This window comes from Thunnus thynnus, chromosome 8 (assembly GCF_963924715.1).
Source record: "Thunnus thynnus chromosome 8, fThuThy2.1, whole genome shotgun sequence".
Lineage (NCBI taxonomy): Eukaryota > Metazoa > Chordata > Actinopteri > Scombriformes > Scombridae > Thunnus > Thunnus thynnus.
The window spans coordinates 1,071,698-1,085,981 of NC_089524.1; the positions used below are offsets into that span (position 1 = coordinate 1,071,698).

At 38.5% G+C, this 14,284-nt stretch overlaps 1 protein-coding gene across 5 annotated transcripts in view; it reads left to right on the plus strand.

Moving 5' to 3' along the window:
* Positions 1-14,284, plus strand: part of LOC137187237 (NACHT, LRR and PYD domains-containing protein 12-like) — a 28,511-nt gene continuing 14,227 nt past the window's right edge. Inside the window, exons 1-7 of one of the 5 annotated variants that reach the window (XM_067596000.1) lie at positions 8-265; positions 591-656; positions 3,325-3,604; positions 4,738-6,556; positions 10,356-10,529; positions 11,380-11,553; positions 12,755-12,928. In XM_067596000.1, coding sequence (XP_067452101.1) covers positions 3,334-3,604; positions 4,738-6,556; positions 10,356-10,529; positions 11,380-11,553; positions 12,755-12,928 — 2,612 coding nt within the window. In that variant the 5' untranslated portion in view covers positions 8-265; positions 591-656; positions 3,325-3,333. Of the gene's footprint in view, positions 266-590; positions 657-3,324; positions 3,677-4,737; positions 6,557-10,355; positions 10,530-11,379; positions 11,554-12,754; positions 12,929-14,284 lie in introns of all 5 variants that reach the window. The other 4 variants (XM_067595998.1, XM_067596002.1, XM_067596001.1 and 1 more) reach the window with 4 other exon arrangements.

Below are 14,284 nucleotides of genomic sequence, written 5' to 3' on the forward strand. Positions count from 1 at the left end.
ACTCAAAAATCTCAATAATTGTCATTTTAATGTGTTTTATTCAATTATGACAGTTATTACAGTCAATCATTAACACTGTAAACACCTATTTCTTTTAATCAGGCATTTTAAATCTTCCACAATACTGCAGTACAGGAAACGTAGAGGGGAGGAGCAGCTCTGAGGGGAGGAAACGCTGAAAGTCAAGGTATGCAATCATTCATTTCAGACTCGTCGGCGGGGAGTCGTCAGAGCAAAAGGAGGAAAACAGGCCATATAAGGCAGAGTGAGTAAATCTTTCATTTGACTCGTGAATTGATAAAAATTCTATTTTGTGCTTCATATTTGAGTCAAGAAGCAGATCTGTGTCAAGGTGGCAGAGTTTAAAAAATGTTTAAAGAGAACTTCCTGTCCTCTCGATACTGGGTGTGACACTTGTTTATCTTGAGTCTTTTGTTCAGAGTTCACAGTTAGGTTAACGGTTTACTTGTGCTGATAGTATTACTGTTACTATTATATCACTGTTAGTGCCACTGGCATTAATGCTACTGTTAGTGGTACTAATGTCACTGCAACAGTTGTTATTACTGCCAGTATTATTCTTCTTTCAGACATCATCACAAAACGAGAGAGTCGCTTTACAATGACGGACTTAAAATAAGACGGGAATACGTGGAGTAAGTTCAGCTCTGTTTTTGAAAATGTTCACATCTTACATGATCCGTTATTTCATGTTTTAGAAACTACTTTCAAAATGTTTGCAGATATTTCTTTTTGTCGTCATTCTGGACAGACAGTAATTTAAACCTGGCTGTCTGTGTGAGCAGGGAAAGAATAGCTTAAGAGTGCAAAACATATTTTTTGGAAATGTTGCAGTTCAGATTCAGTTATCTGCAAGGTGCCATGATGACAAATATGGTTTATATGTTTCATTGAGTTGAGAGGAAACTCTTCTTTCTTTCTTTACCTGAGGGCAATTTTGAGACACCATTTTTCTCCTACTTTATACTTTTACTCCAGTACATTTCTTAGCTGAATATTGTTCTCTCTACTGCACTACATGTATCTGACAGCTGGAGTAACTACTGACTTTGCAGATTAGGATTTTACCTACAAATTTGATTATACCATCATTTAAAAAATAGAATTATATAGATGAAAATAATTTACAAAGTAGTCCAAACTATCTCCATACGATCAGCTACACGTTTATGTATCAGCCATAATATATAATTGACATAATGAGTACTTTGACTTTTGAGACTTTAAGTATGTTTTGCTGATAGTATTTTAAGGTTTTGTATGCAAGATTATTCCTTGTAAGGGAGTATTTTACACTGTTGCTTTGACATTGGTAAAAGGACCTGAATACTTCCTCCTCACTGGTTGAAAGACTTTTTACTGTTAATCATTAATCAGTTATTGATAGCTCACTGCATGGAGACTGTTAGTGTTATCTGCGAGGTGCCATGATGACAAGATGTAGAAACACTAGCAATAATTTCCACATATTAAAAGTAGGCTACGGCTTAAAATACATGCAGGAATTATCATATATGACTTAAGTATAGAGTGAGTGATTTTTGCTATTTGGTTGGATGATGAACAAACCATCTGAATATGTCACATAAAAAAAAATTAAAAGTAATGTTAGAGGTTTCTGCTACCGAAGCAAAGAGTGGAAAAGTAGTTAATAACTGATGAGTCTATCTGACCCAAATGTTGAATTTATAATAATGGGAGCCAATTAATAGTGTGTGGATTATTTTTTCTGATAAAAGACAATATTTCACTTTCATTTCCAGTTTTCATCACACAGTTGTCTCATGTTATTCTGAGCTGCAGTGGTGGAATCAGAGTGTGAAATCATCCACACTGTCAGCTGTCACTCTGGGGAAAAAATAAATTTTATGCTATTAAAATGCAGCTAAAATCATCATTTTGTGATTGGTGTCGTAAACGATCCCTCTGTTTGTTAGAAGCTCTGTTTTAAAACTAGAGTGGAAATAGAAAGTCTGGAACAATAAAATGTTTCCACTGACCTATAGAAATATATATTGCCCTTTTTTACTTGTCACTTTATTGTAAACTCAGGACTTTTGTCCATGGTGGGATCCTGTGGGAACGAAGACTCTTTTTTTCCCAGTGATCTGATTGGTCAGTGGTTGGAGTGTTGACAGGTTGTGAGCCGATGTTCAGCAGAACTTACCATGGTGATGAACCCTGCTAAGAAGTGAACCAGTGAAATGAATGAAATGAAATCGAATTATTGTCTTTTATCAGAAAAATAATCTATTAATATTAATATTCTGTTGTATGATTACAGGCTCTATTCATCAGTACACTTCCTGCTACTACTCTTCCCTACACCAACAATAGAGAAAACACCTGAGAGTTTCTTTCTGTGATGAACAGAATATAAGAAAGACTTAAAAACACGACTATGTAACACAACATCCCTCTTTAAAATAAAAAGTTGAATTCATGAGAAATAAAAGGCTGCATTGCTCGGTTCAACACATTTAGGGGTTTATGGCCAGTAGTTTAAAGAGGCTAATGTTGGTTAATGTTAGCAAACTTTAGATATTGTTGTATAAGTGACATTACTGTTGTATGATTACAGGCTGTCGTTTACATTTCACTTCATTGAATAAAACTTTTTGCTGACCCTAAACAGAAGTCTTCTGCAGGTATTTGGTATCTTCGTTTCATCTCATATCATGAAGTACTTCATTCATGGTTCTGATTATGTCGATGGTAATTAACAACCCCACCCCTTTCACTTGAACGCGATTGTAGCTCAATAGGAAAACCCAGAGTTGACTGAGCTGGTTGATAACCAGCTTCATAGTACTGGTTATCTTGATGGCCAATGTTAGGTTCAGTGAAGCCAGATAACAAAAAGATATCCCTGGTATGTTCAACTTGCTTCGTTGTACAGACCTCTGAGTTCACTGAACCACAACAAATAGGTGAGTTGTGAAAGTAGAAGACTAACTGGAACTTGTGGTGAGAATGCTTTGTCAACTATTGTTTAAGATTACACTTTTATTCTCAAAGTTTAAGCCAGAAAAATGTAAATTTTAACATGTACATTTCTATGATAACAACGTACATATATGAAAACTCGATCTAATAGAAAGGTCCAGAACAGCTTCTGAGTAGACTTGTGGCAAGATGTTTTTCATGAAGATCCTCTTGAGTTTCTCTTACACTTTAACAACTGTGGTCAAACTGGGCTTTTTGTCAAATCAGTCAGATACAGTAGAAACACAGAATGAGTTTCTACTGGCAGAGACAAACAGAAACAACTCTTCTCTAATCAGTGTTCTCTGATTTTACCAGAGAGCCAAGATGACAGAGAGTGACCTTCTCAGCATTCTGGATGATTTGATAGACAATGAATTTAAGGACTTCAAGTGGCACCTGAAGCAAGAAAAGGTGGACGACATCCCACCCATCAAAGAGAGTAAGCTGTCGGAGGCAGAGAGGCGGGACGTGGTGGATCTGATGGTGCAGAAATATGAATTTGCTGGAGCTGTGGAAGTGTTCAAGAGCATTTTAAAGAGGATCAACAGGAATGATCTGGTGACGGAGTTGTCAAACATCAGCTCAGGAGCAGAAGGTCAGTCACAGGAAGAGACAAACATGACGTCACATCCAGTCAGCAGATCTGTGAAGAAAAACAGTCCAGACAGTAAGTATTTGGACAGTGACACATTTTAGTTCTTCAGGCTCTGTGCTTCAGCACATTCAATTTAAAATAAAATAATTGATACTACATTAAAGTTAATGTATATTAATTAATTTGAGTAGGTTTACGTCAACATAGGAAGAGCTGTGTGGGAGATATGGACCTTTTAACACATAGTGCCTAAATTGCAGGGGTTCAAATGGGACAGATACACATAAAGTCAGACTAAATGATCATACAACAACGCAGACATAACCACGCAAACTGATGCCCACGGGAAATCTGGCGATATCTCCTCCACTGATCAACAGACACTGGCAGCTCTGTGATATACTAGTACATCCTGAAGTCTGGTTTCTTACCATGGGTAATTTGGGGGATTATTAATTATTTTTTGTGGGTCTAACTGTGGTAAACATGAATAAACTCTTGCCAGGTGAGTGTAATTCTGACAGGTGGTCCTACAAAGTAACGGTTATTGGTTACTTGGTACTGTACCTGATTTCCCCAGGTAGATTTCTCCTGGAGAACGTCAATTTCTCTGCCATGTATACACAAAACATTTACTTAATTAAAGACTGTACATAGGGAAAGTGGAGCAGCTAAATGAAAGGAGAGATCATTACAGAGTGATTCAACCTTTATTTAAAGTCTAACAAAACTGAAACTAACACAAAGTATCCTCTAGAAGTTTTAATGACTTGGTTTCTACCAGTTAATATTTTACTGTTTGTTAAATTCAGATACATTCACGTTGTGAGGAAAAGTTCTGACTCAAACACACAGAGCAAAACAGGAAAAAAAGTCAAGACTAACATGTCTTCTATATAAAATAAAAATATCAATAAAATAAATAAATATCTATAAAATGAGAAAGGCATGCTTCGAGAATAAGGTCTGATCACTGATTTGTTGCTTGTACACACAGATTTACAATAACCAGGTTACTACTGTGCATGTTAACATATTTCCTGATTACCTGGTTTCTCTGGATAACCTGCTTATGTAAGAGCATGTAAACACACCGATAGAGGTTGAGATCTATATTTTTTCTCTTTCATCAGATGTTCTGCAGAAAGTTTTACATGACCACAAGATCAGTCTGAGGAGGACATGTCAACATGTGACTGAAGGACCTGATGAATCAAGAAGTGAAACCCTCCTCAACAGTATCTACACTGAGCTCTACATCACAGAGGGAAAGAGTGAAGATGTTAACACCCAACATGAGGTGATGCAGCTTGAGACAGCTTCCAAGATGAAGACTCACCATGACACTCCAATCAAATGCCAAGACATCTTTAAAGCCTTACCCAACCAACAGAAACGCATCATCAAAGTTGTTCTGACGAATGGTATCGCTGGCATTGGAAAAACCTTCTCAGTGCGGAAGTTCACTCTGGACTGGGCAGAGGGCACAGAAAACCAAGATGTCAGTCTGGTAATTCTGCTTTCATTCAGGGAGCTGAACTTGATCGAAGATGAGCAGTACAGTCTCCTCATGCTAATCCATGATTTCCATCCAACATTACAGAAGGTCACAGCAGAGAAGCTCGATGACTGTAAAGTTTTGTTTATCTTTGACGGGCTGGATGAAAGCAGACTTTCATTAAATTTCAAGAACAGGAAGGTCGTGTCTGATGTCACACAAAAGTCATCAGTCAACATCCTGTTGACAAACCTCATTGAGGGGAAGCTGCTTCCCTCGGCTCTTGTCTGGATAACGTCCCGACCTGCAGCATCCAATCAGATCCCACGTACATGTGTTGATAGGATAACAGAAGTGCGAGGCTTCACTGATGCCCAGAAGGAGGAGTACTTCAAGAGGAGATTTAGTGATGAAGAGCTGTCCAGCAGAATCATCAAACACATCAAGACATCCAGGAGCCTCCACATCATGTGTCACATCCCAGTCTTCTGCTGGATCACTGCGGCAGTTCTAGAGCACATGTTGACTACAGACCAGAGAGGAGAGCTGCCCAAGACCCTGACTGACATGTATTCACACTTCCTGCTGGTTCAAACACAGAAGAAGAAGCACAAGTATGATGAAGGACATGAGATGAGTCTAGAGGAGCTGACAGAGGTCGACATGGAACTTCTTCTGAAGCTGGGGAGGCTGGCATTTGAACATCTGAAAAAAGGAAACATCATGTTCTACCAAAAAGACCTGGAGCAGTGTGGTCTTGATGTCACAGAAGCCTCAGTGTTGTCAGGAGTTTGTACAAAGATCTTCAAAAAAGAACATGGGATCTACAAGAAAACACTCTACTGTTTTGTTCATTTGAGCGTTCAGGAGTTTCTGGCTGCAGTCTACATGTACCACTGTTACACCAGCAGGAACACAGAGGTATTGGATGACTTCCTGGATGATGTGGACGATGAAGATGATGATGATGACAGACATGATAACCATTACTCATCTCTGGATGACTTCCTGATGGGAGCTGTGCAGAAATCTCTCAACAGTAAAAATGGCCACCTGGACCTGTTTGTTCGCTTCCTCCATGGCCTCTCTCTGGAGTCCAACCAGATTCTCTTAGAAGGCCTGCTGGGTCAGACAGAGAACAGTCCAGAAATCATCCAGAGAGCCATCGAAAGGCTGAAGAACATGGACACTGGGGATGTCCCTCCTGACAGAAGCATCAACATCTTCCACTGTCTGATGGAAATTGATGACCACTCAGTACATCAGAAGATCCAAATGTTCCTGAAGTCAGAGAACAGATCAGAATACCTCTCTGATATCCACTGCTCAGCTCTGTCCTACATGCTGCAGATGTCGGAAGAGCTTCTGGATGAGTTTGACCTGAAGAAGTACAACACATCAGAGGAGGGACGACGGAGACTGATCCCAGCTGTGAGGAACTGCAGAAAGGCTCAGTAAGTCCAGATGTGATTATATTTGAATTGTTCTTCAAATATAAATGATATAAAAATATTCTTCTTATTATTATTAAAATAGTATTCTACTTGTTTATAGCCATAATAATATGTCAGTTAAATTTAGTCTCAGATGTTCTTGAGCTGTTTCAAATGATGTGAGTGCAAATAATGTTGATTTTTCAGGTGTGTCGCAATCTGCTCCTCAGTCCCTCTCTGCAGCCACACACTCCCATCTCCATTCTTCTTCCTGGCCATGTTTGTTCTTCCTACTCCCCAGACCTCCCTTACTCCACCAGATACCCTCAGACTTTTCCACAGATCACTGCAATTACCTCATTACCCTCCCCTATGCTTCGTCGCCTATCTCCCCTTCTCTGTGTCTCTGCGTAAAACAGACTCCAGGTTCAGAAACCACAGTCTTGTTCATCAACTGAACAGAACTGAACCTTTCCTGTAGAGCAACAGAAGTCAGTTCCTGCTGGCTCATAGTGGTGTCTTTAAATATTTGAACTCTCCTTCAATCGGTGGATATGAATCATATGTGTTTGTGTTGTGACAGATTTCCAGTGCTTAAAATTATATTATATAAATATATATATATATATTATATATTATATATTATATTTTCTTTCTTTTGTGATCTGTCATCCAGTGTGCAGAAAGGGTCCACCCATACAACAAACAATTTTTCCTCTTAACCTGAAGTCAGATGAAGCATTTAGTCCTTTTATGTGGAGTGTACATACAAGGCTATGGGGCAGTAAACTTCTTTCATATATATACGTATAATGAGAGATTATTTTCTGTTTATGAAATCTGTTCAGCGAGTAAAGTGTTTGCTCTGTGTTTCCCTCCTGTGTTCATGTACTCTTCCCCAGGCTAGTCACCTGTTCCCTCTTCCCTCATTAGTTCTGTCTGTATTTAAGACCTTAGGCCTGTACTACAAAGCAAGTTCAACATACCTGGGATATATTATTGTTACCTGGCTTCACTGAACCTAACACTGGCTGTCCAGATAACCAGTACTATGAAGCTTTTTATTAACTAGCTCAGTCAACTCTGGGTTTTCCTATCCAGCTACGAGTGTGTTCATGTGAAAGAGGTGGGGTTGTTAATCACCAGTTACATCATCAGAACCATGATTGAAGTAATTCATGATATGAGATGAAATGGAGATACCAATTACCTGCAGAAAACTTCTGTTTTAGGGTCAGCAAAAATTTTTATTCAATGAAGTGAAATGTAAACGACAGCCTGTAATCATACAACAGTAATGTCACTTATACAACAATATCTAAAGTTTGCTAACATTAACCAACATTAGCCTCTGTAAACTACTGGCTATACGAAACAAAACCCCTGAATGTGTTGAACCCAGCAATGCAGCCTCAACTTTCATTTTAAAGAGGGAAGTCGTGTTACATAGTCATGTGTTTAAGTCTTTATTATTATCTGTTTGTCACAGGAAGAAACACTCAGGTGTTTTCTCTGTTGTTGGTGTAGAGAGGAGTAGTAGCAGGAATGCACCGAGGACTGATGAATATAGAGAGCAGAGCAGAAGAACAGAATGGTAGAATTCAGACTGTTTAAAGAGCTCTTATACACATTAAAGGTCAATGTTATATTTTTAATGCTGATACCCTGTAACATTTTTCTGATGACATCATGTTGAAAATAATTCAACCTTATTGGTTTGTTAATTGTGTTTGTGTGCTGAATCAGTTTGAGATTCTAAGAAAAAAAAGTTGACAAATGTCATGCAGTCATCTGTCATGCACATCTATATAGTTATCTACATGAATATTTAATTATGCGCAGGTCTAATATTGTCAAGCCATTTGTTTTATTTGTGCTTGTCAACAGTCACTAAATTGTCCTGCTTATGGATGTGAACCTGACAGCAGCAGGTAGCAAAGAGAGTTTACCTTTCTCAACGGTAACTGTTCACTGAGTTGAACTGAGTAAAAATATCCTGGAGTCAAATTAAAAACAGTGGACAATAGAATGGTTTTCTAATCAAGATGTTCTCATGCTAACTTCGTGGAGACAGACATGGGATCAGATCACACAGACAGACTGTGCACAATATGGAAGCATCAATGTAACTCAATTTTCTCTCCCTTCATCTGTAAGATTAAAGCAAAACAAAGATTAAAAGTCTGCAGATATAAGAGAAAGTGAAGAGAATTATTGTTTCATTCAAGCACAGTGAGATATGATTAGATGAACTAGGAGTGCTCCAGTAGCCTACTGGTTAAGATGCATGCCATATAACCGCAATATCCATTCATCCATCCATTCCAATTCAATTGTGGTGGAGCTTTGTGGAAAAGAGGTAGTGGTGTGCTCAAGGACTGTCTTGATCATATAAAACTCAAGAAAAACGCAAGTGCTCTTGAAGATAAGGGTCATCACATTGAAGAAAAAAACAAACTTCAGGCACTCATGTAGCGCAGGAATGAAAAACTCTTTGATTAAGTTAAAAAGCTTTACAATAAAAAAATGACCGGTTTCAACCATTAAGGTCTTCATCAGGGTACAAGGGTGAACAAACAACAAACAAACATTTTATAAACTTGGCAGTTGGTGTCACTCCATCCTGATTATTGAGTGAATGCAGATGGATGAAAGCAATTGGATCACAATGAGAAGCCATGTTTAAGATGGCATGCCTCTTCAAGTACTCAAAAAGTATCCTTGTGGACTGATATTTTATGATTTATTCTGGTTTGGGGGTATTTGGCCACAGCTGTATGGAGGGCGATTAGTGCCATTTTTCCTTTATGTGAAGTGTATCATTGATTTCTGAATTTATGTTTGTTGTGTTGCTAAATTTGACCTTAGGACGCTATAATTTGTTAATTGGTTTGCCTGGGGGAGGGGCTAGGAGTATATAAGGGGAGCTCTGCTCCTTTAGGGTTGTTGGTTTTTGGTTCTTGGCCGAGTAGCAATGTGGGTGACTAGCTGCCAGTGTAAGTCCAGTGAAACCTGTCTTGTAAATATTTTTTTTGTTGTTGTTGGTTTTTCCACCTCTGCACTGTAAATATTTTTGCCACTCCGTCACTCTTGTTTGGGAACTTGATATGAATAAAAAATCACCACACTGAAGTTTTCTCGTCATCTGAGCCATCATTGGTCCCTCCTTGAAAGCGAGCCCATGACAATCCTGCACAAAAACCAGAAATAAATGACCAAAACAACATTAAGATTATATACATCAAATCAATACATTTCATTGTGGTGGAGTTTTGTTGCATGGCATTACCTGTCTCTCCTCTTGTTTCCTGTTATCTCTCAATTGTTGGTCCTTCTCATCGAATGTAGCCAGCTGAGGTGGTTTGGGCACCTAGTTAGGATGCCTCCTAGATGCCTCTTTCTGGAGGTGTTCCAGGCATGTCCAACTGGTAGGAGACTCGGTGCAGACCCAGAAAATGCTAGAGGGATCATATACATCTCCTGGCCTAAGAATGCCTTGAGATCCCCCAGGAGGAGTTGGAGGGTGTTGCCAGTGAGAAGGATGTCTGGGTTTCCTTACTCAGTCTGATGCCATCGTGACCCAGTCCCGAATAATGGCAGCAGAGGATGGATGGATGGATGGATGTTGCTTCCCATTAAAGGAATAAAATGCCCCAGAAAAAAAATTAGAAAAGAGAAAAGATTAGCTGAACCACTCATGTAAAGAGCAAATGTTGGTCAAAATAGGGAATGTCAAACAGTTTTACCATCAAATGCATGAAATAAATATAAAGTGTCCTCTTTCATGATAACATATGTTGTAATATATGTTTCATGACAGACTTTCTGACTGTGGACTCTCAGAGACTCACTGTGAAGTTGTGGCCTCAGCCCTGAAGTCCAACCCCTCCCATCTGAGAGAGCTAGATCTGAGTGACAACGAGCTGCAGGATTCAGCAGTGGAGCTTCTGTGTGCTGGACTGGAGAGTCCAAACTGTAGACTGGAGACTCTAAGGTCAGTTCACTGGCTGTAGCTTTGGTAGTTGTTTTCTATATATTCAATTCAAATCCCTCACTGAAATTTCAGTTATTTTTGTGATTTGCTTGAGCACAAATCTGTAGAATTTAATTTTTTTTCAAGAATTCAGAATTCATTTTTTTCTGGGTAAAAGTGACTTCCAAAGTTAAAACTAATATGAAACCTCAGCAGTCTGAGTTATACATATAAAAAAGTGTCTTTGTGTTGCTTCAGTGTTTCCTTGCTGCGCAGCAGTGGAAGGATCGTAACTCAAAAAGGGAATTTTATACAAAATAGTCTGTAACTTTGAGTTAGACAAATCAAACGGATGTTTATCAGACTGTCAAAGCCTAATATTAGCTTCAGCTGAACTTATGAACTCATTTCCTACAGTGTAGCTGTGTTTGGAAGAGACCACTTCAGTCAATATGGACAGAGGGAACGATTACTGCCAACAATAGCATATTTTAATTACACATACTTACTAAACTACCAAATACAGGAAGAAGGAGGTCATTCAATACATAATGAACAGATTTTAAGTTCAACGTCTCTGATTTCATACTGATCCTCTAATTACATACTTGACTTTGAGTTCAGCGGCATTTTATGAATCAGTGTTGACATTAATATGTGTCTGATGTTGATCTGATGTTGTGGTGACATTTGGATGATGTCTGTAGAACGCTGACATGATGATCCACAATAACACAATGATAAAGTCACTCTGCTCATTTTAGTGAAAAGTTTATTGATGAGGACATAGTAATGTTGAACTACATATTTAAAACATGAACACACTGGATTATAAATGGATATTTATCTGCATAATTTGTTCTTTATTCAGATTGTGTCGCTGCAGTTTGTCAGAGACCAGCTGTGATTTTCTGGCCTCAGCTCTGGTGTCCAACCCCTCCCATCTGAGAGAGCTGGATCTGAGAGAAAATGAGCTGCAGGATTCAGAAATGGACTGGATGTGTAAATTCCTGAAAAATCCACAATGTAGACTGGAGACTCTGGGGTCAGTTCACTAACTGTCTGTTACTACTGTCAATCTTAATGTTTAACAATTGAACCTAATTCATGTACATACATAACTTACATCCATAAAGTTAATTTTAATTTTTACATATTTATTTTTTTACTTTACAGAGTTTAGTCTATAGGTCTAAAAAATGACAGATTCTTAAAGAAATTGTAGAAAATCTCTACTGTTAGTTTTAACAATAATAACAATAATAATTGTTAAAGTAAATTATCATATTCCTGTGAAGCAAAGGAAGGACTTTATGATGAAGGACATCAAAGCTTTATGGATACAAGTACATTTGCCTCATTTAAAATCTATTTTAATAGGATGCTGCTATAGACCATCTAACGCTAACTCTTTGTAATAACATGTGAGATGCTGGACAAGGTCTCGGATAGCAATAATGGAATATATCTGTTGAGTGACCTGAATATTGATTGGTTTTCTTTAACCTGCTCACTTAAGAAAAAGTTAAGGGCTGTAACCAATGCGTGTAATCTGTCACATCTAGTCAATCATTCAACCAGAATCCATACTAACAAAACTGACAACTCTTTTTCATGCATTGACCATATTTTCACTAATACAGCTATTCTATGCTCAAAAGCTATATCGGTTCCTACTGAGTGCACTGAAATATAGTAGCATTTACAATATGAACAGCACTGATGCAGATAGTGGATGACTGTCTAATGGATATTGACAACAAGAAACTGACAGCCTACGGCTTCTCTTCCTCTGTGGTGACCTGGTTAAAGACCTATTTATCCAATAGAACACAGATGTGTGTGTGTATATATATATATATATATATATATATATATATACTCAATCTGGTAGAGTTCGTTTGCTTGCTGTTTGTTAGGAAGAGGTGTCACACTAATGCAAGAGAAAGACACACACACACACACACACAGGGGCACAGGGACACAGATAGATCAATGCAGGTGTTTAAAATATTTTTTATGAATCAGTGTTGCTATGAATAGCTGTCTGAATGTTGTGGTGACATTTGGATGATGTCTGTAGAAGGCTGACATTGTGATGATTTAAATTAACACAGTGACAGTGAGCATTTTAGGAAAAAGCTCATTGATGAGGACATGGTAATGTGGAACTACACATTTAAAACCTGAACACATCTGATTGGACTAAAATGGATCTTAATCTACATCATGCATTTTTTATTCAGATTGAGGGGCTGCAGTTTGTCAGAGATCAGCTGTGATTCTCTGGTCTCGGCTCTAAAATCCAACCCCTCCCACCTGAGAGAGCTGAATCTGAGTCTCAACGACCTGCAGAATTCAGTAGTGAAGCTGCTGTGTGATTTTCTGGAGAGTCCACACTGTAGACTGGAGTCTCTGGGGTCAGTTCACTGACTGTCTGTTACTATTGTTGATCTGAATGTTTAACAACTGAACCTAATTTATGTACATACATAACTTACAACCATGAAGTTAATTTTCTGTTTTCCGTATGATATTGTTTTCACTGTACAAAGTTTAGTCTTTACTTGTAAAAGATGCCTGATTCTTAAAGAAATCCACAATATCAACAGAGCCAATGATCCACAATAAAACAATGACACAGTCATTCTGCTTATTTTAGTGAAAAGCTCATTGATTAGGACATAGTAATATCTGTTATGGATATTCCATAACTGACCAGGACAACAGAATGTCAAGCTGTACTCTTCTGTTCTCTCAAACAGAAGATAACACATGTTGTTTAATAAACCAGGAGCCTCACAGGCGAACCAAGGCCAGAATGCAGGTCATCATCAGACGCAACAAGACAAACCAAAGATACAGATTTAGGTCATAGGTTTATGATTCGGAACTGACGAACTAGTTTCTATGATTGGCTTAAAGGCTGGTTTTGGACTGTGAGGGTCAGACGAGTTTGGGGACACCGTACGAACAGGAGGTGTCCCTTGAGTCGCTCTCCCTTGCAAGGTTCTTCATTAAAGTTTTCCCAGAATCATCATACGAGGTTTGGTTTGGTCTTCTCTTCTTCAAACTGACAACTGCCAGTGCATCAGCTCCGAAAATCCACAACAATTTGGCGTCACGAACAGGATTTCAACACAACAAAGACGTGGTAAGTGCATAATTTTATTTTATTATTGTGCCTTACCATGTCTGCGTTTGACGAAATCACAAAGAAACTGTGCATCACTTTCACTTTAAAGGTGGTCACAAAGTGAACAAAAAAAAAAAAAAGCAAAAAGCTGATGGTTAAAGAATCTAAACACATGAAAATGTGTTGAAACTGTGCAGTGATAAGCAGGTGCAAAGCATGTGGTTGTGAAGAGGTAAAAAAAGGCAGAGTTGAGTGAGTCTTAACTCCTGCAGTGCCACAAAAGTGGCTGGGATTTCTGGGCTAGCTTCGGGCTACGTCCGGCACAGGGGGACCCACCTGAGGTTTAAACTATAGAAAAGACGTTTTCGGGGTAGGATTTGGCCTATTTCGTTTAAGCCAAGATCGGGGATCATCCACTCTGTGTCCTGTGAGAAATGTTTTCAGACTTGGGATTCTAAGTCCTAGAGTCGGGCGCCGGTAAAAATTTTTTCAAACAATAAACAGTGTACACAAGACGAAGAGTTGCTTCGTCGGTTTGGCTTCAGATCACTGCTATTGCACCAGGAAGAGAGGTGTAAAAAAAAGAACTTCGGTGATGCTGGGAAAGTTTTGATGTGTCTGTTTTGTGTTTGATGTGTTT